The 24579-nt window shown below is 43.2% G+C and overlaps 1 protein-coding gene across 1 annotated transcript in view; it reads right to left on the minus strand.

Moving 5' to 3' along the window:
- Window positions 1-24579, minus strand: part of LOC311146467 (phosphatase and actin regulator 1-like) — a 40956-nt gene that overhangs the window by 7824 nt on the left and 8553 nt on the right. Inside the window, exons 2-6 of the mRNA XM_084182974.1 lie at window positions 20772-20852; window positions 16523-16729; window positions 14924-15341; window positions 10498-10685; window positions 10146-10302 (exon numbers count right to left, since the gene is read on the minus strand). Coding sequence (XP_084039100.1) covers window positions 10146-10302; window positions 10498-10685; window positions 14924-15341; window positions 16523-16729; window positions 20772-20852 — 1051 coding nt within the window. The remainder of the gene's footprint in view (window positions 1-10145; window positions 10303-10497; window positions 10686-14923; window positions 15342-16522; window positions 16730-20771; window positions 20853-24579) is intronic.

Below are 24579 nucleotides of genomic sequence, written 5' to 3' on the forward strand. Positions count from 1 at the left end.
TTGTACTATTATGTGTGTTTTTCCGCGTTATTTGTAATTTATTTTGTACATAATGTTTCTGCCATCGTCTCTTATAACCAAAAAGAGCTTCTGGATATCAGGACAGCGATTACTCACCTCGCATTGGACGAAGATTTTTTCTTCAACGAGGCGGCCGCGAAGGATATCATACAGACACCCGACAAGGCCCAAATCCCCGTCATTCGCGTGAGGAAGAGACGGAGATATCGCGGACGCAGATCCGGGTGCCTTGTAAGGATCCGACGGCGAGCGAGTAAACTGCCTCTTCCATCAATCCTATTAGCCAACGTTCAAGCTTTTGAGAATAAAATGGACGATTTAAGATTACGGTTATCCTACCAACGGGACATTAAAAACTGTAATATCTTATGTTTCACGGAGTCGTGGCTGAACGACAACAATGATAACATTCAGCTAGCAGGCTATACGCTACATCGGCAGGACAGAACGGCTGACTCTGGTAAGACAAGGGGTGGCGGTCTGTGTATATTTGTAAACAACAGCTGGTGCACAAAATCAAATACTAAGGAAGTCTCGAGGTTTTGCTCGCCCGAGGTAGAGTATCTTATGATAAGCTGTAGTCCACACTATTTACCAAGAGAGTTTTCATCTATATTTTTCATAGCTGTCTATTTACCACCACAAACCAATGCTGGCATTAAGATTGCACTGAATGAGTTGTACAAGGCCATTAATCAACAGGAAAACGCTCATCCAGATGCAGCGCTCCTAGTGGCTGGGGACTTTAATGCAGGGAAACTTAAATCCGTTCTACCTAATTTCTACCAGCATGTTAAATGTGCAACCAGAGGGAAAAAAACTCTAGACCACCTTTACTCCACACACAGAGACGCATACAAAGCTCTCCCTCGCCCTCCATTTGGCAAATCTGACCATAACTCTATCCTCCTGATTCCTGCTTATAAGCAAAAACTGAAGCAGGAAGCACCAGTGATTCGGTTAATAAAAAAAAGTGGTCAGATGACGCAGATGCTAAGCTACAGGACTGTTTTGCTAGCACAGACTGGAACATGTTCCGGGATTCTTCAGACAGCATTGAGGAGTACACCACATCAGTCACTGGCTTCATCAATAAGTGCATCGATGATGTCGTCCCCACAGTGACCGTACGTACATACCCCAACCAGAAGCCATGGATTACAGGAAACATCCGCACTGAGCTAAAGGGTAGAGCTGCCGCTTTCAAGGAACGGGACTCTAACCCGGACGCTTATAAGAAATCCCGCTATGACCTCCGACGAACCATCAAACAGGCAAAGAGTCAATACAGGTCTAAGATTGAATCATACTACACTGGCTCTGACGCTCGGCGGATGTGGCAGGGCTTGAAAACTATTACAGACTACAAAGGGAAGCACAGCCGCGAGCTGCCCAGTGACACAAGCCTACCAGACGAGCTAAACCACTTCTATGCTCGCTTCGAGGCAAGCAACACTGAAGCATGCATGAGAGCACCAGCTGTTCCGGATGACTATGTGATCACGCTCTCCGTAGCCGATGTGAGTAAGACTTTTAAGCAGGTCAACATTCGCAAGGCCGCAGGGCCAGACGGATTACCAGGACGTGTACTCCGAGCATGTGCTGACCAACTGGCAAGTGTCTTCACTGACATTTTCAACATGTCCCTGACTGAGTCTGTAATACCAACATGTTTCAAGCAGACCACCATAGTCCCCGTGCCCAAGAACTCTAAGATAACCTGCCTAAATGACTACCGACCCGTAGCACTGACGTCTGTAGCCATGAAGTGCTTTGAAAGACTGGTCATGGCTCACATCAACAGCATAATCCCAGAAACCCTAGACCCACTCCAATTTGCATACCGCCCCAACAGATCCACAGATGATGCAATCTCTATCGCACTCCACACTGCCCTTTCCCACCTGGACAAGAGGAACACCTACGTGAGAATGCTATTCATTGACTACAGCTCAGCATTCAACACCATAGTGCCCTCTAAGCTCATCACTAAGCTAAGGATCCTGGGACTAAACACCTCCCTCTGCAACTGGATCCTGGACTTCCTGACGGGCCGCCCCCAGGTGGTAAGGGTAGGTAACAACACATCTGCCACACTGATCCTCAACACGGGGGCCCCTCAGGGGTGCGTGCTCAGTCCCCTCCTGTACTCTCTGTTCACCCATGACTGCATGGCCAGGCACGACTCCAACACCATCATTAAGTTTGCCGACGACACAACAGTGGTAGGCCTGATCACCGACAACGATGAGACAGCCTATAGGGAGGAGGTCAGAGATCTGGCCGTGTGGTGCCAGGACAACAACCTCTCCCTCAACGTGACCAAGACAAAGGAGATGATTGTGGACTACAGGAAAAAAAAAGAGGACTGAGCACGCCCCCATTCTCATCGACGGGGCTGTAGTGGAACAGGTTGAGAGCTTCAAGTTCCTTGGTGTCCACATCACCAACGAACTATCATGGTCCAAACACACCAAGACAGTCGTGAAGAGGGCACGACAAAGCCTATTCCCCCTCAGGAGACTAAAAAGATTTGGCATGGGTCCTCAGATCCTCAAAAAATTCTACAGCTGCACCATCGAGAGCATCCTGACTGGTTGCATCACCGCCTAGTATGGCAACTGCTTGGCCTCTGACCGCAAGGCACTACAGAGGGTAGTGCGTACGGCCCAGTACATCACTGGGGCAAAGCTTCCTGCCATCCAGGACCTCTATACCAGGCGGTTTCAGAGGAAGGCCCTCAAAATTGTCAAAGACTCCAGCCACCCTAGTCATAGACTGTTCTCTCTGCTACCACACGACAAGCGGTACCGGAGTGCCAAGTCTAGGTCCAAAAGACTTCTCAACAGCTTCTACCCCCAAGCCATAAGACTCCTGAACAGCTAATCATGGCTACCCGGACTATTTGCACTGCCCCCCCACCCCATCCTTTTTACGCTGCTGCTACTCTGTTAAGTATTTATGCATAGTCACTTTAACTCTACCCACATGTACATATTACCTCAACTACCTCAACTAGCCGGTGCCCCCGCACATTGACTCTGCAACGGTACCCCCCTGTATATATAGCCTCCCTACTGTCACTTTATTTTACTTCTGCTCTTTTTTTCTCAACACTTTTTTTGTTGTTGTTTTATTCTTACTTTTTTTGTTTAAAATAAATGCACTGTTGGTTAAGGGCTGTAAGTAAGCATTTCACTGTAATGTCTGCACCTGTTGTATTCGGTGCATGTGACCAATAACATTTGATTTGATTTGGTTCACACACACACACGTCAACCATGACCTCTATTCTCCCTCCTAGTTACTTTGTCAAGAGAAGTCACATTGAGGGAGAGTGAGCGGAGGAGAGAAGGGAAGAAGGATCTAGGGAGAAAGAAAAAAAAAAAGAGGGGGAGAATGCAAGAGTTAAGAGGGGCTGCTGCCACGGATGCCATTACTGCAATAACAGCAGAGGGGAAGTTCTATTTTATTATGCCTGCAAGGTCTACGAGAGAGATCTCTTGTATCAAATCTCTGACATGACTGGCTGAATACAGTATGACATTTTAACAAGGTCGTTGAAAATGCTTTTAGATAGAGGAGATCACTTTATTGGTCAATTGCACACAAAGTCCAACCGAAATTTGACTTCCGCTTTTAACCCAACCCCTCCGAAAGACACCGCCAAAACCTGTATGTGTATGTATGCGTGCAGAGGGGATGCCACACTGGGCGCCCCGGGAGCTGTAATGGGGGGTTAAGTGCCTTGCTCAAGGGCACAACGGCAAGCAATGGCATCTAGGATTTCATCCCAGCGACACTTTTACATTTGGGTTTTTTGGAATACACTTTGAATAAGCTCTGAACGCAGTAGAAGTAGCTATTCGGACTGAGTGGACTTTATTGATGATGGCTAGCTAGAGCACCTTGTACTGCAGTGGGCTGAATCAAGGTTACAGAGTGTTTCTTGGTCATCTTAAACAAATCTACATTGAAACAAAAGTAGACACACACGGTTATGGGCTGTAAAAAAATACTACACCTGTACCATGTCAAATAGAGTAGAAATGTATTCAAGTTTGCATCCTAATATTACACATACATAACATTACATGCATACAGTACCAGTCAAAAGCTTGGACACCTACACAGGGTTTTTATGAATGTTTTACTATTTTCTACATTGTAGAATAATAGTGAAGACATCAAAACTATGAAATAACACATATGGAATCATGTAGTAACCAAAACAAAAATGTTGAACAAATCAAAATATTTTATCTTTGATATTCTTCAAACAGCCACCCTTTGCCCTGATGACAGCTTTGCACACTCTTGACATTCTCTCGACCAGCTTCACCTGGAATGCTTTTCCAACAGTCTTGAAGGAGTTCCCACATATGCTGAGCACTTGTTGGTTGCTTTTCCTTCACTCTGCCGTCCGACTCATCCCAAACCATCTCAATTGGGTTGAGGTCAGGGGATTGTGGAGGCCAGGTCATCTGATGCAGCACTCCATCACGCTCCTGCTTGGTAAAATACACCTCCAGGCTGTGTAAGGGCTATTGGGTCATTGTCCTGTTGAAAAACAAAATGATAGTCCCACTAAGCCCAAACCAGATGGGATGGAGTATCGCTGCAGAATGCTGTGGTAGCCATGCTGGTTAAGTGTGCCTTGAATTCTAAATTAATCACAGACAGTGTCACCAGCAAAGCACCCCCACACCATAACATCTCCTCCTCCATGCTTTACGGTGGGAACTACACATGCAGAGATCATCCATTCACCCACACTGCGTCTCACAATGGCACGGCGGTTGGAACCAAACATCTCCAATTTGGACTCCAGACCAAAGGACACATTTCCACCGGTCTAATGTCCATTGCTTGTGTTTCTTGGCCCAAGCAGTTCTCTTCTTATTATTGGTGTCCTTTAGTAGTGGTTTCTTTGCAGCAATTCGACCATGAAGGCCTGATTCACACAGTCCCCTCTGAACAGTTGATGTTGAGATGTGTCTGTTACTTGAACTCTGAAGCATTTATTTGGGCTGCAATTTCTGAGGCTGGTAACTCTAATGAATTTACCCTCTGCAGTAGAGGTAACTCTGGGTCTTCCATTCCTGTGGCGGTCCTCACGAGAGCCAGTTTCATCATAGCGCTTGAAGGTTTTTGCGACTGCAATTGAAGAAACTGTAAAAGTTATTGAAATTCTCCGTATTGACTGGCCTTCATGTCTTAAAGTAATGGACTGTTATTTCTCTTTGCTTATTTGAGCTGTTCTTGCCATAATATTTACATTTTATTCATTTAGCAGACACTCTTATCCAGAGCGACTTACAGGAACAATTAGGGTTAAGTGCCTTGCAAGGGCACAGACAGATTTTTCACCTAGTCGGCTTGGGGATTAGAACCAGCGACCTGTCGGTTACTGGCACAACGCTCTTAACCACTAAGCTACCTGCCGCCCCAATATGGACTTGGTCTTTTACCAAATAGGGTCATCTTCTGTATACCCCCCCCCCCCCCCACCTTGTCACAAAACAACTGATTGGCTGAAACGCATTAAGAAGGAAAGACATTTCACAAATTAACTTAAGGAAGGTACACCTGTTAATTGAAATGCATTCCAGGTGGTGAATACCTCATGGAGCTGGTTGAGAGAATGCCAAGAGTGTGCAAAGCTGTCAAGGCAAAGGGTGGCTATTTGAACAATGTCAAATATATTTTGATTCGTTTAACACTTTTTTGGTTACTACATGATTCCATGTGTTTTCATAGTTTTGATGTCTTCACTATTATTCTACAATGTAGAAAATAGTAAAAATAAAAACCCTTGAATGAGTAGGTGTTCGAGAGAGAGAGAGAGAGACAAATAACAAAACTGTTTGACATGGATGGATTATCTTGGCAAAGGAGAAATGCTCACTAACAGGGATGTAAACAAATTGGTGCACAAAACTTGAGAGAAACACTATTTTTGTGCATAAGATCGCCATGAACAATGCCAAGCATCGGATGGAGTGGTGTAAAGCTCACCGCCATTGGACTCTGGAGCAGTGGAAACGCGTTCCCTCTTCACCATCTGGCATTCCAACGGACTAATCTGGGTTTGGCGGATGCCAGGAGAAAGCTACCTTCCCGAATGCAGCGCCAATTGTAACTTTGGTGGAGGACGAATAATGGTCTGGGGCTGATTTTCATGGTTCGCGCTAGTCCCCTTAGTTCCAGTAAAAGGGAAATCTTAACGCTACCACATACAATTACATTCTAGAGGATTCTGTGCTTACACTTTGTGGCAACAGTTTGGGGAAGGCCCTTTCCTGTTTCAGTATGACAATGCCCCCACGCACAAAGCGAGGTCCATACAGAAATGTTTTGTCGAGATCGGTGTGGAAGAACTTGACTGGTATGCACAAAGCCTTGACCTCAACTTTATCGAACACCTTTGGGGATGAATTGGAACGCTGACTGCGAGCCAGGCCTAATCACCCAACATCAGTGCCCGACCCTACTAATGCTTGTGTCTTAATGATAGCAAGTCCCCGCAGCAATGTTCCAACATCTAGTGGAAAGCCTTCCCAGAAGTGTGGAGGCTGTTATAGCAGGAAAGGGGGGACCAACGCCATATTAACTCCCATGATTTTGGAATGAGATGTTAGACGAGCAGGTGTCCACATACTTTGTCATTTAATGTATGCAGAATTTTGTAGGCCATCCATAATAGCAGTTCACGAGGGCACGGAAAGTTTAAAATAGTCCCTAAGAGCCCCCCCCAAAACAAAGATTGGTCACTGACTAAACAGCAATCAAAATCAAATATCACACATCGTGCCAATACAGGCCAATCAAATCGAGCTGTGCATACAAACTGAACAGTGATAGTCGGAAGATTTTCAAAAAGAACTTGGTTTAAGTCAAAACTAACCTCGGCCACTCAGGAACATTCACTAGTCTTCTTGGTAAGCAACTCCAGTGTAGATTTGGCTTTTTGTTTTAGGTTATTGTCCTGCTGAAAGGTGAATTAATCTGCCAGTGTCTGATAGAAAGCAGACAACCACGTTTTCCTCTAGGATTTTGCCTGTGCTTACAGTAGCTCCATTCAGTTTCTTTTTTTTAATGCTAAAAACCTCCCCAGTCCTTTACGATTACAAGCATACCTATAACATGACGCAGCCACCACTATGCTTGAAAATATGGAGAGTGGTACTCCATAATGTGTTGTATTTGCCTGAAACATAACACTTTGTATTCAGGACAAAATGTTTCTTTGCAGTCTTACTTTAGTGCCTTGTTGCAAACAGCATGCATGTTTTGGAATATTTTTTATTCGGTACAGGCTTCATTTTTCCACTGTCAATTAGGGTAGTATTGTGGAGTAACTGCAATGTTGTTGATCCATCCTCAGTTTCCTTCTATCACAGCTGTTAAACTCTAACGGTTTTAAAGTCACCATTCGCCTCATGGTGAAATCCCAGAGCGGTTTCCTTCCTCTCCGGCAACGGAGTTAGGAAGGACGCCTGTATCTTTGTAGTGACTGGGTGTATTGATACACCATCCAAAGTGTAATTAATAACTTTACCATGCTCAAAGGGATATTCAATGCTCTTTGCGAGGCATTGGAAAACCTCGTCTGTGGTTGAATCGGTGTTAGAAATTCACTGCTATTATTGCACACAGTGAGTCCATGCAACTTATTATATGACTTGTTAAGCAAATGTATACTCCTTAACTTATTTAGGTTTGTCATAAAAGGGTTGAATACTTACTGACTCAAGACATTTCAGCGTTTAATGTTTAATTATTTTGATTAAAAAATTAAAAACATAATTCCATTGACATTATGGGGTATTGTGTGCAGGCTAGTGACCCCCCCAAAAAACTCAATTTAATGCATTTTATATTCAGGCTCTAACACCAAAATATGGAAAAAGTAAAGGGGTGTGAATCCTTTCTGAACGCACTGTAGCTAGCGATGAAATATATATATATATATATATTTAGCTATGGATGGCTTTAGCAGCTAGTATGGCTAGCTATCTAATAGTCTAACTTATGTTAAAAATCGGTAGCCTAGTTGTCTAGCATGCCAATGTTAGCAAGCTATCCTTACAGCTAAGATGGCTACATGGCTGACCACCACCTGATGATAGCCATTATGGCTAGCACAGTTGTCACCATGTGTAGCCAGGACAAAAACATATTTTCACAATTTCACTAATATCAAAATCAGAAACATGTTTTTGGGCTCATTCAGTAGATTTTAACCGGATTTAAAAACATCTACTGGATTCTACTTTAAGTACCATTTATATTCCTAAAACTTGAAAATGATACTGCTGCTGCTTCTTGTTGTCACGGCTTTTTGATTTATGGCCATGACAAAACACCGGTTTGAGATGTTCCAATTCATAATCAATATGCTGAAATAACGTGATATTTTGACAACCAATAAATAAATAAAAAAAGTTACCACACACACTTAAGCTAAATTAGTACCTTATAAACTGCACACGGACCATTATTTACCAAGCGGTCACTCAAGACTGGAATTGATTAGCTTGTTCTACTGTAAAGATTGGTTTAGTGTCATGACAATAGCGCGTGCAAAATAAAATCACTCACAACACTTCTTTCGGTCTCCGTCACCATCAGAATGAGGAGAGGAGAGGAGAAAATATGAGAGAAGAGATGGTTAAGGTCATAATGACCTCCTCCAGGATTAGAACCATCCATTTATACTGGCCTGACACAAAGAGATCCGCTACGGAGGAGCACAATGCATGTGGAAAAGAGCAAGAAATTGGGAGTTATGACGCTTATGAGTGCGTCCCAAATGGCACCCTATTCCTTATAAAGTGCACTACTTTTGACCAGAGCCCTATGAGCCCTGCTAAATGTAGTGCTACGGCTGCACAATTAATCAAATTCACGTTGATATATTGTCATGTGCAATATCCATATCACAAGAGATCCATTCCATTCTCAGTGTAACGTCCAGTTATTTCTCTTCTTATGGCTGCTTCCCACATTACAACAAGCCTTCTGCGAACACCACACCGTGTGCCAATCACAGCAGGGAATAGTAGCAGAGTACGCCCTCTTCTCTTTCACATCAAACCATAAATGTACCCTCTCTTTAACACCCAGTCTCTTCTCCTCACATTCCTGATCTTGTTCGCTCTTCTACTCCCCCCTTTCCATTCTGTCCAGCCCTTTATTCAGTACCATCTCATTGTCTCCCCACTCGCAGGTTCTGTTCTGTCCAAACAGAATCCTGTTCAGTGATGGTAGATTAATTGAAACCATAAATTCATTGACAAAGACGTCATGGCTATGTTATTTTCTCCTTGGATTAAAAATAACCCATCTGTATATTGCCATGTTCAAATTAAATATGAATCAAATGAGTGTGTTACTGCTGTGTTTGCATGAGATTGGCTAGCGAGTGTGTAACCACTGTGTGTTCTGTCAGTATAGTGAGAGTGAGGAGGAGTGGGGTGGTAATGGTTTGACACATATCACAGTGGTGATTCAGTAAGCGAGGGAGGACGGCAGGCAGTGGGAAGAAAAGAGGGAGGGAGAGCGAGCGAGAACAGAGAGAGACAGATTATGCATTGCTGAAATGACGTCAGCTCATTGAGATGGAAGGTTTGTCTTTAAAACAGATGGAAATAAAATAAAATGGAAAAGTGTTTTGATAAAACGCAAGTTTACATTTGCTTTTAAAGCATCAGAAGGGAGTGAACTGCTTAAGTGAGATGAGTCATATCTAGTTATGTTAGAAGGGATATCAGACCATTTTCCCAGTGGGCCAAAGCGCCATATTTGTCTGTTAAAAGTTTCCTGACAGCTCTTATAGAGGAGAAATGGACACACCTTTCAAAACACAGAGAGCTGCCAGTCTTCACTGCAGCAGACAAGAGGCATACTTAGTCTAGCGCTACATTAAGGTTGTTGAAGATATTTAACATATGAAGTGGGCACGGCTCTCTATTTACAGAAATACAATGAAGTCTGTTTTAGTCACTATCCATCTGTGACTCTGATAATTGCACTACTGAGAAGACCCTGGTCCACCTTGCGATCCTCTAATGTTATGGGAGTTCTGCATGGGCAGTCTGTGTGTGCCCGCTCTCTCTTACCGTGTGAGCTTGGTGCCTATCTGCTGCCTGGACTCCAGCCTCTCTTCGTCAGTCTGCATTGGCAGTATGTTCTTCTCCTCCAGCTCACTCTTAGATGGACGGTTACACAGCTTGATGGCCAGAGAGTCCTTCCTCAGCACCTTCAGAGCCAGGGTACCTACAGACAGACGCCAGGAGTTAAAGAAATTACCAGACCCATGGTACCTACACAAAGACCCACCTAAAGTTAACAGAAATGACCAGACCCAGGGTAACTATAGTGCAGAGACGCCACTAGTTTAAAAAAACAACATCTGGGCTATGTGGCTTAGGGGACAAACATTTTCTGTGTGTGTGTGTATGGACCCCTTACTTGTAAAGAGCGAGTCATCATCCTCGTCATCATATTCATCATCATCCTCATCCTCGTCTTTGTACATGCTGGGGAGGTCCTCGTAGTCGGACTCGTTGGGCATGTTCTCCTTGTCGTCCTCGTCGATGACCAAAGAGGGCACCTGGCTTCTGTCCAGCAGACTACACTGACCAGAATGCATTGCATTGCTGCAGGGAGAAGAGAGAGGGTGGGGGATAGTGTTCATGTTCGTGGTAATGATGGATAGAATCTTCTTCACAGTAACCTCGCCCATCTTCCACTTTCCCATGTTCCAGTGGGAATCTAATGGTTGCTATAGAAATGCAACAAGCTATAGAGAGTCATTATGACCATGACTCTACAAGTGGTTGACTCATTCCTATCTCCTGTGTAAGTCATCTGTGAAATGGCAGTGGCTGGAATTACCTTGACGCACCTCGATGTGTGAGTGTGAGGCTGTGAGCTAGCCATTTCTGGATCATGGTCATTAGCACAAAATTGTCCATCTTGACTTGCAACCATTGAGATAGTTAACCAGATATGTGTGTCTGTCTGAGCCATAGGTTCCTAGCTGGGAGTTCAGTCTGTATGACAGCCACAGCCTACATACCATTAGCTAGTTCCCCATATCCTTCATGTCACAGACCTTTCAGGTCAAATTAAACAAAGTGGTCAATTACCTGGGTCAGCGTGAGGGACTGGTTGCATACTGCAGTTGTAGAGTGGGGTTTTGATCCACATATCAAACGGCCTACACGGATATCACAGACTACCCACAAAGCCCCTGCTGTGAGCGCCCACTGAGGACTGTTCAGCTCACCATGAGACACGCAAAGCAAGTAATCATAGGACCAGGGAGGAAAGGAGTCGTGAGAGGGACTGTGTGTGTGTTTTTTTTGGTTTTTCTATCCTTGTAGGGACCAGAAGTCCTCACAAGGATAGTAAAACAAGGTAAATTAGGACAAGTGGGGACATTTCGCCAGTCCCAACAGGAATAAGGCTATTTTAGGCTTACAATTAGGGTTAGAATTAGGTTTAGGGAAAATATAATTTTGAATGGGGAATCAATTGTTTGGTCCCCACAAGGATAAAACAAACATTTGTGTGTGTGTGTGTGTGTGTGTGTGCGCGCGCACAGTACCAGTCAAATGTTTAGACACACCTACTCATTCAAGGGTTTTTCTTTATTTTTACTACATTGTAGAATATAGTGAAGACATCAAAACTATGAAATAACATACAGAATCATGTAGTAACCCAAAAAAAAAAGTGTGAAACAAAATCAAAATATATTTTATATTTGAGATTCTTCAAAGTATTTTTTTATTTTATAGTAGCCACCCTTTGCCTTGATGACAGCTTTGCACACGCTTGGCATTCTCTCAACCAGCTTCATGAGGTAGTCACCTGGAATGCATTTCAATTAACAGGTGTGCCTTGTTAAAAGTTAATTTGTGGAATTTATTTCCTTCTTAAATGTGTTTGAGCCAATCAGTTGTGTTGTAACAAGGTAGGGTTGGTATACAGAAGATTACCGTATTTGGTAAAAGACCAAGTCCATATAATGGCAAGAACAGCTCAAATAAGCAAAGAGAAACGACAGTCCATCATTACTTTAAGACATGAAGGTCAGTCAATACGGAAAATCAAGAACTTTGAACGTTTCTTCAAGTGCAGTCGCAAAAACCATCAAGCGCTATGATGAAACTGGCTCTCATGAGGACCGCCACAGGAAAGGAAGACCCAGAGTTACTGCAGAGGATAAGTTCATTAGAGTTACCAGCCTCAGAAATTGCAGCCCAAATAAATGCTTCAGAGTTCAAGTAACAGACACATCAACAGCAACTGTTCAGAAGAGACTGCGTGAATCAGGCCTTTATGGTCTGATTCACGCAGACCATGAAGCCAAGAAACACGAGCAATGGACATTAGACTGCTGGACATCTGTCCTTTGATCTGGAGTCCAAATTTGAGATTTTTGGTTCCAACCGCTGTGTCTTTGTGAAAAACCCTTGTATGAGTAGGTGTGTCCAAACTTTTGACTGGTACTATATATATATATATATATATATATATATATATATATATATACACACACACATATACATACATACACACACACACAGCTCAAAAAAATAAAGGGAACACTTAAACAACACATCCTAGATCTGAATGAATGACAATCTTATTAAATATTTTTTTTTTTTTACATAGTTGAATGTGCTGACAACAAAATCACACAAAAATTATCAATGGAAATCAAATTTATCAACCAATGGAGGTCTGGATTTGGAGTCACCCTCAAAATTAAAGTGGAAAACCACACTACAGGCTGATCCAACTTTGATGTAATGTCCTTAAAACAAGTCAAAATGAGGCTCAGTAGTGTGTGTGGCCTCCATGTGCCTGTATGACCTCCCTACAACGCCTGGGCATGCTCCTGATGAGGTGGCGGATGGTCTCCTGAGGGATCTCCTCCCAGACCTGGACTAAAGCATCTGCCAACTCCTGGACAGTCTGTGGTGCAACGTGGCGTTGGTGGATGGAGCGAGACATGATGTCCCAGATGTGCTCAATTGGATTCAGGTCTGGGGAACGGGCGGGCCAGTCCATAGCATCAATGCCTTCCTCTTGCAGGAACTGCTGACACACTCCAGCCACATGAGGTCTAGCATTGTCTTGCATTAAGAGGAACCCAGGGCCAACCGCACCAGCATAAGGTCTCACAAGGGGTCTGAGGATCTCATCTCGGTACCTAATGGCAGTCAGGCTACCTCTGGCGAGCACATGGAGGGCTGTGCGGCCCCCCAAAGAAATGCCACCCCACACCATGACTGACCCACCGCCAATCCGGTCATGCTGGAGGATGTTACAGGCAGCAGAACGTTCTCCACGGCGTCTCCAGACTCTGTCACGTGTGCTCAGTGTGAACCTGCTTTCATCTGTGAAGAGCACAGGGCGCCAGTGGCAAATTTGCCAATCTTGGTGTTCTCTGGCAAATGCCAAATGTCCTGCACGTGTTGGGCTGTAAGCACAACCCCCACCTGTGGACATCGGGCCCTCATACCACCCTCATGGAGTCTGTTTCTGACCGTTTGAGCAGACATGCACATTTGTGGCCTGCTGGAGGTCATTTTGCAGGGCTCTGGCAGTGCTCTGGCAGTGCTCCTCCTGCTCCTCCTTGCACAAAGGCGGAGGTAGCGGTCCTGCTGCTGAGTTGTTGCCCTCCTACGGCCTCCTCCACGTCTCCTGATGTACTGGCCTGTCTCCTGGTAGCGCCTCCATGCTCTGGACACTACGCTGACAGACACAGCTCGCATTGATGTGCCATCCTGGATGAGCTGCACTACCTGAGCCACTTGTGTGGGTTGTAGACTCAGTCTCATGCTACCACTAGAGTGAAAGCACCGCCAGCATTCAAAAGTGACCAAAACATCAGCCAGGAAGCATAGGAACTGAGAAGTGGTCTGTGGTCACCACCTGCAGAACCACTTCTTTATTGGGGGTGTCTTGCTAATTGCCTATAATTTCCACCTGTTGTCTATTCCATTTGCACAACAGCATGTGAAATGTATTGTCAATCAGTGTTGCTTCCTAAGTGGACAGTTTGATTTCACAGAAGTGTGATTGACTTGGAGTTACATTGTGTTGTTTAAGTGTTCCCTTTATTTTTTTGAGCTATATATATATATATATATATATATATATATATAATAAAAATAAGGACCCCCATTGAGAGGATGTATTGTACTCATGCATACATAGTCTACCTGAATAAATAAGGGTACCTAGCTCTTCTACAGTACCCCTCTACACATGCAATGATGATGATACTGGCTTTGTCCCGTTTCAATTAAAAGATAGGGAGATGAAGAATGGCTGACAGATTGATTCTTGTTGAGGTTTTTTTGTCCCATTTTTTGATTTCTGCAACCAAATGTTACATAAGCTACAGAGAAATGACATCATGTCCAATTTACCAATACATTTCTCCATATTCCTTTTTCCAGTGTCTGGTAGGGGGGAGGGTAGAGGACAGGACATGCTGTGCCAGGATTGCCTTTGGAGGAGGCCTGTGTGCCATGGTGCATACACACACACTGCTGTCAAAGTGGGCCACCCTTTACCAGTGGGACAGAGCGAGCTGGGTCAGACCTCTACAGCAGAGCCACATGGTGGCAGCCTGACACCAATATCACCAGGCAGGGGTGACCTGACCTACAAACCAGCTGGACCTGCTAGACTGAACACGAATTTAAAAAAATAATTCATATTTAATTTTGAAATAGAACTGATGCTACACTCCACTCCCATTATAAAGTTGTGCCATCTAAACTATAAATTTCTACCTGCTATAGAAACTATTCAACCAGAGATACATACATTACGGTTTTATTTATTTAATACTGTGTATACAACAACTCACTTCTCCAGCCTCTGCAGGTTGAAGGCCAGCGTCTTGTTGAGCTCCTCGATGATGCGGCTGGGGGCGTGGCCTTGCATGGATCCGTACTGCAGCTGGAGCGGGTGGCTGTGGCCATGGTTATGGTTATGGTTGTGGGTGTGTCCGTGGTTATGGTGGTTCCCGCCCCCCATGAGGCCCTGGTGGAGGTTGGCCAGGGCTGTGAACTGCGTGGGCAACAGAGGGCCATGGTGGGGGGGATGGCCCTGTGGAGGGGGGCACTTCTGCTGGGAGAAGGTCCTGAGGGGAGAGGGTGAGGAGCAGGAGGAGTTGTCCATTCCCCCTTGAGACACGCAGATCATAACCTTCTTGGGAGGTAGAAGAGGAGAGAGCTTCCCTCCCTGGCCTGGCATACAGGGCAGCTTCATCTGCTGGCAAGGGTCTGGACAGAGATGGGTAGAGAAAGAAAAAAAGAGACCAAAACATTAACATTAAAACAGGTAAATGTCAATGTCACTTTTTTCTGAATTGCAATAGCAGGGAGTAGTGCATACTTTGATTAGTGCAGGGACTTTGACATGTTGGTTCTTCAAAGCTGCTAATTGTTGAGTATAATTAGGGCCATGCATTCGTTTTTCCTGGACACGTAACCTGCTCTTGGCCATATTGTAAGACACTGGCGACAGTCAGATACAGTGGATAGAAGTGACTGTGTACAGTAGAAGGCCCAGACTTGATTGAGCAGGGAGAATTAGATTAGGCTATTGCCACTTCTATCTGACTGACAGATAGGCCCTGACAGACAGACTAGAGCTGACCTGGCTACACTGGGACTTAATGACACTAATCTCTCCATCCGCCATCTGCACAGAGACACAGTGTGCGTGCATGCACACACACGTGTCTACGGACAATAGGTTTAGGATTATTCAACTACGTAGCTGCCCAAACAAACGTTCAGTGTGTCTGTCTCGGAGCTCTGTACTGTAAACCATTTGCAAGTTCAGTTGATCTTCCATCTTGGTATTCAGTGTGCGGAGTGCCAAACATGATTATGATGTATATAAAACACTTGTCCCAATGTCCCCGTTGTTGACAGGTCTGGGCCTTAGATGAAGACCTGTGGTTGTCCTTCAACACCCTCAGGGGAGAGACAATTACAAGAAGCGCTTGACTGACTGTCCAATCCACTTTCCCTTTCTTGAAGCGGATCAGCAAATCTTGTTGTGGAGTTGTCTTTGTAGAGCTGAGACAAATTAAATCGACACCGACCATACCAAGCACTTACAGGCATTTTGCTGATATCGTTCATTACGTTAAGTAGCCTATACTATGGAAATGTGAAGTTTGAAATTAAATACGTTTGCTATATGGGTGATTGTTAATGGGAGAATTGATGGCTACAATAATCAAACTACTAGTAGTAGTAGTAGTAGTAGTTTAAAGAGTAATACAAACTTTTTTATTTTTAACTGGTGCACTTTGTTAAACATATTGTTCTCGCATCAATTCATTTATCGCGATACAGATTTTTGTCCATGTCACCCAGCTCTACGTCTTTGGCACATTAACAAGGGGCATAAGTGGCAGGGCCGCTGTAGTTGCTGATGTATGTGCGCTTACCTGTGCTGTAGTTGGGAATCCTGTTGAAAGGTTTGGGGGGGAGCGCAGGGGGCTGTTTGTGGTACATGGGGGTCTTGGCGGTGTTGTCCTGAACGTTGCAGAGGAAACCAACATATTTCTTTGAAGGAAGGACCATAGACGACTTCATACTAGAGAGCTCCTGAGTACAGACTCCGGCCTCCATCGAGGATCGGAACTCCACGGTTGCTGAGAGAGACAGAAACACCAATTATAAACATAATGTACAGGCGAAATGAAAATAATGGTCTACAAAGGTGAAGAGAACAAATTAGGTGTTGCATCATTCAAGTGAAGGATATGGTAGCGAGATACAAACACACATTGCATTCGGAAAGTACACTTTCCAACAGGACAATGACCCTAAGCACACAGCCAAGACAATGCAGGAGTGGCTTCGGGACAAGTCTCTGAATGTCCTTGAGTGGCCCAGCCAGAGCCTGGACTTGAACCCGATCAAAACATCTCTGGAGAGACCTGAAAATAGCTGTGCAGCGACGCTCCCCATCCAACCTGAGCTTGAGGGGATCTGAAGAATGGGAGAAACGCCCCAAATACAGGTGTGCCAAGATCGTAGCGTCATACCCAAGAAGACGAGGCTGTAATTGCTGCCAAAATGTGCTTCAACAAAGTACTGAGTAAAGGGTCTGAATACTTATGTAAATATGACTGCAGTTTTTTTTATTTAATATATATATATATATATATATATATATATATATACACACACATACACATACACACACACACATACATATACACACGCTAAAATTTCTAAAAACCAGTTGTTGCTTTGTCATTATGGGGTATTGTGTGTAGATTGATGAGGGGGAAAAAACTATTTAAATCGATTTTAGAATAAGGCTGTAATGTAACAAAATGTGGAAAAAGTCAAGGGGTCTGCTTTCCAAATGCACTGTATATACACACACACACAAATGAATCCTCCCAGACAGGTGTGTTTTGTGCCCATCAGATCCTGCTGTGACAACCTCAAATGCACCACAGCTCCTTGTTCCTTTCGCGTCAAGAGGTCGCCTCCCGCTAGCAACAACGGCGAGAAAAAAATGACTCATTCTAAAGTGAGGATACTCCAAGAGATGTTCAAACAGTGGAGTCTGACAGCTGCCCATGGACCAATTCCTAACCACATCAAAAAAAGTGATGAAAATGGTTGCATAATGACGATTGTAGCAAGCTGGCTGCACGAGGTCCATGCGTAGCTGGGAAATTCCGTAGGGAGACAGACCGATGTCTGACACATGGGGCCTCATGAGAAAATACCCTTTTGTGACCATAAGTTGATAGTAGTAGTTCAACTTTCCTTGGTTGACGGTCTATCTAAATAATTTTCCTCATGCACATTGTCAGGTAAGAGACTGTTGTTTCTAAAGGACCACAAAAGCTGAAATGCAATGAGTAAGCCTACTACAGCACGTGAGCAAATCAGACTGATGAACCATTGCTCCAATAAAAGGACAAGGTTTGAGAGGGATCAGACAATCCCGTTTCACTTATTCCATTTCCCAAATGCCATCAATACAAAGGACGATGGGTGATTTTGAACACAGTAGGCTATTAAAAAATTGTTTTGGGTGTGTTTCAGATTATTTTGTGTCCTCGGAGGCCTCATTGGTGTCACACTTTTGCCACAGCTAACACGCCTCCAACTCAACTAAATCATGATCTTCAGCTTAGAATGCACTTAGTTTAAGCAGCTGTGTTTGCTAGAGATGGGGAAAAAGGTGTGACACCACTCCGGCACTCGAGGAGTTAACCTCCCTTTGCCAACAGAATTTTTGTTGTTGAAAAATTCCCAAAAATCGGTCTTCTCATGAAAACGTCTGTAGCGTCCGAATAGTTTGGCCTAAAAACTAATATGACCACTCTATGGAAAGTTGCTACCATGATTATGGATAGTCCTGGAGGAATCATGAATAATGATGAGTGTGAAAGTTAGATGCACAAATAGGGCTGTGGCGGTCATGAAATTGTGTCAGTCGGTTATTGTCATGAAAAAGCCTGCCGCTCTCATGGTAATTGACCGTAATTAACATAAACACCTTTAGCATCTCCAGTCCACGCATATAAGCCACTGATGCACGCCTTTGGAACATCTACATAAAAACAAAAAAATTCAAATAAATCAATTTAATATACACCATCACAATAAATCCATTTATTTTAGGCAGGTCTAAAGAAACATTATGATATGAAGAAAATATATTTCAGAAGAACAGAATACAAGTTGGCCTACTGTATGTTATCTGGCTATGCTCCATGCCATAGGCTGTAGGCTTGTTCATTTAGCAGGCAAGATATGTGTATAAGTCCTGTGCCATTATTTTATAGTAAAATAAGAATATAATTGAACTTAGCTGAATAAAATGAAAGAATATCTTTCCCATTCCAGAGCAAATGCACATACATATGAAGTTGCTATGTTGAGCATAAAAAAGTGATCACTTGAAAACAGGTCCTATATGCTAGATTTAGAGCTATTTGGCAACTTTAGTTGTGAATTATACAAACCTTAGAATGTCTTAGAAATCAAAACATATAGCCTATGGCCTGCATGATGAGACTACAGGCTATATGATCTGAGAAAGTCGCAAAATAAAGCTTGCGCTCATTGCCTCAGGCTGCACACGCTGTTTTCTCATCAAGTGATCATATTTTCCTCCCCCATCAGAATATTCTCAATGTAATATTGTCTTTACTAATATGTCAAATTAGTTTTGATTTAGACTGGCCCATTATCAAATGGGCAGGGGAAAAATACATGTCATCATATGCACTGGAATAGCTGATGCAGGCCACTTTCCCCTCTCACTCATGCTGGTAGGGTGACCACATTTAAAAATACCCAAATGCGGGACAAGAGGATGATTTTGCGGGACACCCTGGAATATGCATTTAGAGCTTCTTGCAATTGAATAACTGTTTAGTGAGCAAATTAGAGCATATGGTGTTAAGACACTACATAGCCTTCCTGTATTTTGTTTCAAGCAAAGCTCATTCTGCCTAGTAGCCTACATTCGCGCGCTGTTGAGTTCTGACCTCATGAGATTTTGTGTTGTTGGACTATTCATCTAACCATCCAAAATCTCATAAGAAATTACATTGTGTTTGTGTAACATTATACTATGCTATATTTGTTTCTGTTATATAGACTACTAATGAATCATTATGTGATCTTCCAAGACATTGATTCAGCTTAGATCTAACTTTATTCAAATGTAAACAACTGTGTGAGACGTAGCAGTGTCTCCGGTGCACTCTGGCAGCACTACACCCCTGCACTGAATGAGCCAATTGAAGTGCACCAGCCGCACCTAGCACATTCTTTTTCCTAGTGCAACATTTAAAAGGAGAGACCACAAGTGTGACTGTTTTATGAAAATCTGGGAATGTGTGGCCAAGGAAACATTTCTGGTTGGTCTCAGGGAATATAAAACCGTTAGGATGGGAGACATTTAAAAATGGGATTGAGTGAAGTAGCAGAAAATATGTTGAATGAGCAACTAATGGAGCATGGAGACTGGTGAGCCTCAAGTTTGACGAAATTACCTTTATGTATTTCCGTCTAATATGGCTATTTACTTCCTTTTGGAATATAGGCTAGATCAATTATGTACCAAAGACATCTTAAAATCATTTAAAATGTTTTTCTGCAATGCGTAATATGGTCACCAAAACAGCCCTACACACAAATATCATAACCCCCCAAAAAATGCTAACCTCCCATGTTATTCCTTTAAATTCACTCTGTAACAACAAAATGTAGAAAAACTAAAAAGGGGTGTGAATACTTTGAAGGCACTGTATCTCTATTATGCATGGGAGTACTTTCGAAAAGATTTCAAAAATTAAAATCCTTGGAGCTGATTTGTTGGTGTTTTTAGTCTTTTATGTAAATCATAAAATAAAATAAATTGCACAGAACTTGAGGGGCCAAATAAAATAACCTGTAGGCCATTACAATAACAGGGGAGGTTAGCAATTTTGGGGGGGTATGATATTTGTGAGTCTAACTTTGTTAATCATTATTCATTCATGACTATCTGTAATAATGGTAGCATCGTTCCATAGAGTGGTCATATTAGTTTGAAGGCCACCCCATTCGGACGCTACAGACGTTTGTGAGAAGACCAATTTTTGTTTTAAATCTCTCTCCCACTAATTTTAGGGGCACAGAAATAAATTTATTTTCATAAGGAAAGCATCTCACCTTTTTCAAATATCTCCTTCAGCACGCCTCTCTTGATCAGCTCCTCTCTGCTTTGCCTTACCGACATCTTCCTCTCCAACGCTGAGGGAAAAACATGGGAGAAAGCATGAGGATTGTTCAATCATCAAAATCAATGGTGCAGGAGCATTCGAATATGGAAAAACATGAGTACCTTCAATATCAAACCGACACAGTAATCCTTCATTATGGTTGTTGTAGAGCAGAGTTCCCCAACTGGCGGCCTGCAGGTCAAATTTGGCCCGCATGTCATTTTATTTGGCCCCACAAGTTCTGAGCAAAACAAATATTAAAACGTTTATTTGTATTGTTTTACATAAAAAAATAAGTGGGGCAAAAAAATGCAAATCAGCGCCAAGTGATTTTTATTTAGGAAATCTGTTCCAAAAAGTATTCCCACACCAGAGGTAGTGCCTTCAGAAAGTATTCACACCCCTTGACTTTCTACATTTTGTTGTGTTACAGCCTGAATTAAATTTATATATTTTGTCACTGGCCCACACACACACACACACACACACACACACAATACCCCATAATGTCAAAAGTGGAATTATGTTTTTCTAAATGTTTACAAATTCATAAATGAAAAGCTGAAAATGTCTTGAGTCAATAAGTATTCAACCTCTTTGTTATGGCAAGCCTAAATAAGTTCAGGAGTAAAACATTTCTTAACAAGTCACATAAGTTGCATAGACTCACTCTGTGCAATAGTGTTTAACATTTTTTAATGACTACCTCATCTCTGTACCCCACACATCCAAAAGGACCCTCAGTTGAGAAGTGAATTTCAAAACAGAGTCAACCAAAGACCAGGGAGGTTGTCCAATGCCTCGCAAAGAAGGGCACCCATTGGTAGATGGGTAAAAATAAAAAAAGCAGACATTGAATATCCCTTTGAGCATGATGAAGTTATTAATTACACTTTGTATGGTGTATCAATACACCCGGTCACTACAAATATACAGGCGTCCTTTCTAACTCAGTTGCTGGAGAGGAAGGAAACTACTCAGGGATTTCACCATGAGGCCAATGGTGACTTTAAAAACAGTTAGAGTTTAATGGTGATGGCTCAACATTGTAGTTACTCCACAATATTAGCCTAATTGACAGAGTGAAAAGGAGGAAGCCTGTACAGAATACAAATATTCCTGTTTGCAACAAGGCACTAAAGTAATACTGAAAAAAAATGAATACAAAAGTGTTTTGTTTGGGGCAAATCCAATACAACATATTACTGAGTACCACTCAATATTTTCAAGCATAGTTGTGGCTGTATCATGTTATGGGTATGCTTGTAACCATTAAGGGCTGGGTATTTTTTCCCAGAAAAAAAAGAAACTGAACTACGCACAGGCAAAATCCTAGAGGAAAACCTGGTTCAGCCTGCTTTCCACCAGACACTGGGAGATTAATTCACCTTTCAGCAGGACAATAACCTAAAACACAAGACCAAATCTACACTGGAGTTGCTTACCAAGAAGACCGTGACTGTTCCAGAGTGGCCGAGTTACAGTTTTGACTTAAATCTGCTTGAAAATCTATGGCAAGACTTGAAAATGGCGGTCTAGCTATGGTCAACAACAAATGACAGCTTGAAGAATTGAGATTAATAAATGTTTAAATATTGTACAGTCCAGGTGTGCAAAGCACTTTAGAAACTTACCCAGAAAGACAGCTGTAGTTACTACCAAAGGTGATTCTACAAAGTATTGATTCAGGGGTGTGAATCATTATGTAAATTAGATCTTTGTATTTCATTTTCAATACATTTGCAAGAAATGTCTATAAACATGTTGTTTTCACTTTGTCATTATGTGATATTATGTGTAGACGGGTGAGAAAACAAAATCAATTGAATCGATTTTGAATTGAGGCTATAACAAAATGTGGAGTAAGTCAAGGGGTATGCTTACTTTCTGAAGGCACTGTATATGATCATATACACTGCTCAAAAAAATAAAAGGGAACACTAAAATAACACATCCTAGATCTGAATGAATGAAATCATCTTAAATACTTTTTTCTTTACATAGTTGAATGTGCTGACAACAAAAATCACACAAAAATTATCAATGGAAATCAAATTTATCAACCCATGGAGGTCTGGATTTGGAGTCACCCTCAAAATTAAAGTGGAAAACCACACTACAGGCTGATCCAACTTTGATGTAATGTCCTTAAAACAAGTCAAAATGAGGCTCAGTAGTGTGTGTGGCCTCCACGTGCCTGTATGACCTCCCTACAATGCCTGGGCATGCTCCTGATGAGGTGGCGGATGGTCTCCTGAGGGATCTCCTCCCAGACCTAGACTAAAGCATCCGCCAACTCCTGGACAGTCTGTGGTGCAACGTGGCGTTGGTGGATGGAGCGAGACATGATGTCCCAGATGTGCTCAATTGGATTCAGGTCTGGGGAACGGGCGGGCCAGTCCATAGCATCAATGCCTTCCTCTTGCAGGAATTGCTGACACTCCAGCCACATGAGGTCTAGCATTGTCTTGCATTAGGAGGAACCCAGGGCCAACCGCACCAGCATAAGGTCTCACAAGGGGTCTGAGGATCTCATCTCGGTTCCTAATGGCAGTCAGGCTACCTCTGGCGAGCACATGGAGGGCTGTGCGGCCCCCCAAAGAAATGCCACCCCACACCATGACTGACCCACCGCCAAACCGGTCATGCTGGAGGATGTTACAGGCAGCAGAACGTTCTCCACGGCGTCTCCAGACTCTGTCACATGTGCTCAGTGTGAACCTGCTTTCATCTGTGAAGAGCACAGGGCGCCAGTGGCGAATTTGCCAATCTTGGTGTTCTCTGGCAAATCCCAAACGTCCTGTGGACGTCGGGCCCTCATACCACCCTCATGGAGTCTGTTTCTGACCGTTTGAGCAGACACATGCACATTTGTGGCCTGCTGGAGGTCATTTTGCAGGGCTCTGGCAGTGCTCCTCCTGCTCCTCCTTGCACAAAGGCGGAGGTAGCAGTCCAGCTGCTCGGTTGTTGCCCTCCTACGGCCTCCTCCACGTCTCCTGATGTACTGGCCTGTCTCCTGGTAGCGCCTCCATGCTCTGGACACTACGCTGACAGACACAGCAAACCTTCTTGCCACAGCTCGCATTGATGTGCCATCCTGGATGAGCTGCACTACCTGAGCCACTTGTGTGGGTTGTAGACCCCGTCTCATGCTACCACTAGAGTGAAAGCACCGCCAGCATTCAAAAGTGACCAAAACATCAGCCAGGAAGCATAGGAACTGAGAAGTGGTCTGTGATCACCACCTGCAAAACCAGTCCTTTATTGGGGGTGTCTTGCTAATTGCCTATTATTTCCACCTGTTGTTTATTCCATTTGCACAACAGCATGTGAAATTTATTGTCAATCAGTGTTGCTTCCTAAGTGGACAGTTTGATTTCACAGAAGTGTGATTGACTTGGAGTTACATTGTGTTGTTTAAGTGTTCCCTTTATTTTTTTGAGCAGTGTACAAATGTTAAGCAAGGTTTGAAATGATTATATTTTAGTCAAATATATCTGTTTGGGCTTCTTGCGCTCAATTTGAAGTCTACAAAATTATTTGTTATTATGTTCCGGACCCCTGACCATCCGCTCATGAAAGCAAAGAAAAATCGTCCCGTGGCTGAATGTAGTTGGTGATCCCTGTTGTAGAGCTAATCACAAGATTAGGAAAACAAGGATGAGGATTATGTTGGATCACCCACGTCATCAATTAGTTAATATTGGCAATTTTCCCCTGGTAATTTCCATAAAATGTGTTCGCTTGGCTCCCAACAC

This window comes from Coregonus lavaretus (assembly GCF_964263955.1).
Source record: "Coregonus lavaretus genome assembly, chromosome: 19".
NCBI lineage: Eukaryota > Metazoa > Chordata > Actinopteri > Salmoniformes > Salmonidae > Coregonus > Coregonus lavaretus.